The sequence below is a fragment of the Cyprinus carpio genome, chromosome A4 (assembly GCF_018340385.1).
Source record: "Cyprinus carpio isolate SPL01 chromosome A4, ASM1834038v1, whole genome shotgun sequence".
In the NCBI taxonomy this organism is placed as follows: Eukaryota; Metazoa; Chordata; class Actinopteri; order Cypriniformes; family Cyprinidae; genus Cyprinus; species Cyprinus carpio.
This window is the reverse complement of record NC_056575.1, coordinates 2,122,904-2,128,812: the sequence shown is the minus strand read 5'-3', so window position 1 is coordinate 2,128,812 and position 5,909 is coordinate 2,122,904. Positions and strand designations below refer to the sequence as shown.

General features: G+C 28.9%; 1 protein-coding gene across 1 annotated transcript in view; it reads left to right on the top strand.

Moving 5' to 3' along the window:
- The window catches only part of LOC109081739 (KRR1 small subunit processome component homolog), a 6,513-nt gene extending 1,012 nt beyond the window's left edge, over positions 1-5,501 (top strand). The window contains 8 exon segments of the mRNA XM_042736125.1: positions 9-149; positions 608-703; positions 2,015-2,098; positions 2,196-2,252; positions 2,947-3,118; positions 4,084-4,163; positions 4,273-4,369; positions 5,303-5,501. Of these exon segments, the coding sequence (XP_042592059.1) occupies positions 9-149; positions 608-703; positions 2,015-2,098; positions 2,196-2,252; positions 2,947-3,118; positions 4,084-4,163; positions 4,273-4,369; positions 5,303-5,442 (867 nt within the window). The 3' untranslated portion in view covers positions 5,443-5,501.
- Positions 5,502-5,909: the final 408 nt, after the last annotated feature.

Here is a 5,909-nt window from a genome sequence, read left to right as displayed (position 1 = left end):
CTCTGTAGTTCATCAATGCCACACTGGACCTGATTGAAGGCAGCATGACGGTGCACACAACAAAGAAAACATTTGACCCCTATGCCATCCTCAGGATACGAGGGATAATTAAATATTTTACTTAATTCATAAGTAAACCATTTGAACAGGTATGAGCTCATCAGCAATATATTGTGAATATTTTGTATATAAACGATTTATAGATTTGATTTAGTTCAATTATAATTAAATATTTTACTTAATTCATAAGTAAAATACATTTATAAAAAGAAGTTCAAATATGATTATAAATACAAAAAACATATCGTATATATACATCAAAAAACAAGTATGCATTAAATATATAAAAAGTGACAGCAAAGACAATTAAAATGTTACAAAAAAGTAATGATGCTGAAAATTCAGCTTTGCATCACAGGAATAAATTACATTTTACAATATATTCAAATAATAAATGGCTATTTTAAATTTGAATGATATTTTATATTACCATTTTTTACTGTTTTTTAATTTATTATTATTAAATAAATTCAGCCTTTTTGAACATAAGAGAATTATGAAAAAAAAAAAAAGGAGAAAAAAAATCGTAATTATTCCAAATTTTTAGGCTGTAAGGATACTAGAAGACGACGTGGCATGTGACATCATTAAAATTGGGACGCTTGTACGCAACAGATAGAGCCCCAAGTGAACAAAGCTGAAGGTGAGCAAACACTGCCTTTGATCATATTATTATCAACTTGTCATTGTTTTATTCACATGCAGTGAGGTCAAAAATTATTATGTGTATTGTGGGGGTCCATATGTTGAATATGGTTCATGCAGGTAAAGGTCAAAAATTATTATGTGTATATATGAATATAATCATGTATTGTATTGTATTATTGTAATTATAGTGATTTCTGATCATTTTAAATAAATGTACAATCTTAAAAATGTATAAAGACTAAAGAGTAATTGATAAAACTAAAAAAAAGGCATGTTTTCACAGATGGACTTCAGGTTTATAGAGGGATTTTATTTTTTTGTCAGACGTGTCTTTTCATTTGTTGATTCTTCTAAATATGCTTTAATTAATATAAATTAATAAAACAAATTAATAAATAATTCAAACAAATAAATAAAAAAAAAAAATAAAACAAAAATCATAATAAATATATATTTTTTTATATTAATGTATTTAAAATGTAGTTTGCAGTCGATACAATTTTTTGTTGTTGAATGAACTAATAATTTTATTCAGCAAGGATGCATTAAATTGATTAAAAGTGACAGTAAAGACAAAAATGGTTAATTTAGAATTTTAAATAAAATTATAATTTTCAATTTTTTAAATTCATAAACTAAAAAGTAATAATTTATAAATAAAAAAACAAAAAAGGCACATTTTCACAGATGGACTTTGGGTTTATAGAGGGATTTTATTCTTTTGTTTTTTGTTCTTTACTTTTAAGAGATGAAGAAAGTTGTTTTGATGTTTTATGGCTCAGATTGTGATTTGATTTATTTATGTTTTATACGTCAGGCGTGTCTTTTCATTTGTTGATTCTTCTAAATATGCTTTAATTTATTAATTTAATTCAATTTATTAATATTTTATCACATAAAATCTCAATATAGTTTATACTTTTTATAATAATGTATTTAAAATGTAGTTTGCAGTTGATACAATTTTTTTGTTGAATTAACTAATAACTTTATTCAGCAAGGATGCATTAAATAGATTAAAAGTGACAGTAAAGACAAAAAATTTTTAATTTAGAATTTAAAATAATTTTATAATTTCATTTATAAATAAAAAACCCAGAAAAAAGTCAGATTTCCATTGATGGACTTTAGGTTTATAAAGGGATTTTATTCCTTTCTCTCTTCTTGAAGACAGTTCTGTTGGTGTTTTGTGGCTCAGGTTATGGTGTGTTTTGATTTTGTTTCAATGCTTTATGTTTTGTTTGTCAGGTGAGCCTTTTCATCTGATGCTGTAATCAAATGTTATGGTGATTTCACGTTGTTTCAGGCTCTCGAGCTGCTGACCAGCTGTTACGTGATGGTTCAGGGAAGCACGGTTTCTGCTCTCGGCCCTTACAGCGGCCTCAAGGAGGTGATGGCTTTAGCTGCTCCATGCCTTTTAAGAATTCAAACCTATTCACCCTGAAAAAAAAAATGATGTAGCTGGTGTTTCTCGCTTGTTTCTGCAGGTACGGAAAGTGGTGTTGGACACGATGAAGAATATTCACCCCATTTACAACATAAAGGTACATAATGTTGTTCAAAATAAGATCCAGACTAATTAAACATTATATGTACAGTGTGCTGTACTGTAAATCAAGAGGATGTGGTGTAATAGAGTCATTGTGTAAATTAACCACATTTCAGAAACTTCCCATCTCAAATTTTTGATTTGTTAACTTTTTTTTATACAGAAAGACAAGCATAAATAGTGATGAAAGGCAAAATATTAAATGTCATAGATGTATATTAATTGAGTAATCCAATATTTCGTAAAATGAGCCAAACTACAGTTGAGTAAAACTGGCTTCAGAGAGATTGCAGCATCATTGTTGTTCTTCCACAGAGACTCGTAGGTCTTTCAGTAAAATCTGTTGACTTTAGCAATCTTTGTTGCATTATATTGCATTTGTGACCGTTCAAAAATGGGGAAAGAACACTTCAGGTTTTTTTTTTTTTTTTTAAGTTTGCATGCCTGTAACTCAAGAAGCATTAAAGATATCTTAATGTCCCTTTACATTTTATTTCTTGCCTAACTTTTCTTTGGGTATCTTAATTTTTTAGTTAATTTCCAGAGATACAGGGATTTCAGTATGGCTCCTTGAGTGAATTATACACATTATCAGTGGTCAGAAACCAAATGTGGGTCACTTTGCATATGCGTGATATTTTGTTTGTGTTGTAGATGATTAATTGTGTGTGATTCAATCTTTTTTTTAGACGTTAATGATCAAGCGAGAGCTGGCGAGCGACCCAGAGCTGCGCACTCAGAACTGGGAGAGATTCCTGCCCAACTTCCGCCATAAGAGTCTGTCCAAACGCAAGCAGCCCAAGAAGAAGACGGTGAAGAAGGAGTACACTACACTCCGTCCCCTCCCCCACACACAAACAACAAATTAATTCATTAAAATAAAACACAGTTGACTATATGATAAAAGATGCAGATACAATGTAAATAATTCTTTAGCCAATTAATTTTTTTTTTTTTTTCTTGAAGCATATTTAATGTGCAAAATTAAATACAAGAGAAACGTTCATTAAAATAATAGTCAGGTGTCAAAAAAAAAAAGAATCGAGAAACTTGAGCTGAGCACAACTGTTTATATTTATTTATTAATTATTTATAGATAAATAAAATGTTTTTCTTAACATGTAATGTCAAATCTATAGATAATTTATTTATAAATAAATATAAATATTAATTTGTAGATTTTATATTGATAAATATCAGTTCAATATTTTACTTGATAAATTAAGTTAAATATTCAAATAACATTTAATATCAAATATATAAATTATAAATATAAGTAATTTATAGATTTTACATGATTAAATAAATATTTTGTTTAATTCATATATTAAGTAAAATATTTAAATCATATTTAATAATATAAAATTTACAGTAAATCAATTAATTTTATTTTGAGGGCATCCCTTGATGTATAAATTACAATAACAAGCAGGTATTTAAAAATAAATTAATGAAAAGTTTTAACAGTCGTTGCTCATGTGAAATATTTTTCTGCACAATTTGATATTCATAAAGTAAAACATTTAATTAACATTTCATATCAAATCTACAGATTTTATTCATTTATAAATGAATATATTATAATAAAAATATTTATATATTTTATAAGATTAAATATCAATTAAATATATTACTTAATTCATAAATTAAAATATTTTAATAATATAAAAAACGTATAATAAATAAACATTTACAGATTTTAATGTATTTTTGAAAACATCCCTGGATTCACAAATTACAATAATAATCAGTTATTTTAAAAAAATAATAGATGCAAAGTCCACTTTTAACAGTCGTGATTGCTCATGTGAAATATTTTTCTGCACAGATTGATAAGGAGCTGGCGACCGGCGAGTTCTTCCTGCGAGAGAGCGAGAAGAGACGGCAGAAGATGAATGAAATTAAGGTATAATATAGTATATAATGGTTTTTATGAGTAATTCTGAGCTCAGATGCAGCGACTGGTGGGAACTAGTTCACTACTAACGACTTGTGCTTTATTTCCGGGGCTGAAGGCGAAACAGGCTGAAGCTTTAACCAAGAGACAAGAGCAGCGGCAGAAAGCTTTCATTCCTCCTAAAGAGAAGCCAGCCGTGAAGAAGAGCAAACCAGGTACAGCAAACACCACACACACACACACACACACACACACACACGCGAATGAACACTAAATACTTCACAATACAACATGCATCCAGAAACATACACCACGCTTTCATATGTGTGACCCTGGAGCAACAAACCAGTCATAAGGGTCAATTTCTCCAAATTTAGATTTATACATAATCTGAAAGCTGAATAAATGCGCTTTCCATTGATGTATTGTTTGGTAGGATCGGGCAATATTTGTCTGAGATACAACTATTTGAAAATATGGAATATGAGGGTGCAAAAAAATCTAAATATTGAGAAAATCACCTTTAAATTTGTTCAAATGAAGTTCTTAGCAATGCATATTACTAATCAAAAATTAAGTTTTGATATATTTACAGCAGGAAATTTACAAAATATCTTCATGGAACATGATCTTTACTTAATATCCTAATGATTTTTGGTATAAAAATAATTTTGACCCATACAATGTATTGTTTTTGATATTGCTAAAAACATATCCCATAGACTTAAGACTGCTTTTGTGCTCCAGGTCACATATTGTTGGTGTCATAAAAACACTAGTTATGTTTTTGAAACTGCAGCAAATTTGTGAGGTGTGAAGCTCATATTCTGTTATAATTAATAATAATAATAACTGTAGTATTTAAAAAAATATATATATTTTTGAAAATTCATTTTCAATTATATATATATATATATATATATATATATATATATATATATATATATATATATATATATATATACATGTGCTTTTATCCAGAGCAACTGCATTTTTTTTTATGCATGTACGATGAAAGTCTTTAGTCACTACTAGTAATATTGCTTCGCAGCATTCCTGGTAAAAATGACTTTAAATGTGTGAATAATTCAATTGAAATAAGCATGCAAACTCATGATATTTATTATTTAATATTCTCTTCTTTTTAGCAACAGCCGAAAACAAAATTGATATTCAAGCCATTAAAGAAAAAGTGAAGAAAGCGAAAAGTAAAAAGCTGGGAGCTCCTCCTGTAAACCCCGAGAGGCCTTCAGCGAAAGACGGCAAACGGAAGAAAGTCAAGAGCTAATGACGGTGATCCTGATCGTTGCTGTAATATTGTGTTTGTATAAAAGATGTTTGGTCTCATACTTGTTCAGCGTCATTATGAATCTCAGTCATTTATTAGACTTTACTGTGTAAGAGGCGAGGAGTAAGACGTGAAACTGGAAGTTGCTTTGGATAAAGATGTTCTGCATGAATCAAAAACACTGAGATCCAGTGTGAAACGCTTGAATTCAGCGAAGAACACAAATGAATCTGTGATTTAAACTGAATTAAAGCCGGATGAAACAGCGCTGACAAACAGAAACACTGAGCAGCCATACAAACAGGAGGCTTTTCAGTCATTTACCATGGATTTACTCTAGTAACACTGACTGCATCATGGTATTGTGGCAGAAATGTGGGTTATTCATATCGGATTTTACTATATTATTAATGTACACGATATAGAATAATTAACTATAACTAATTACAGTATTTTTTGGTTAAACT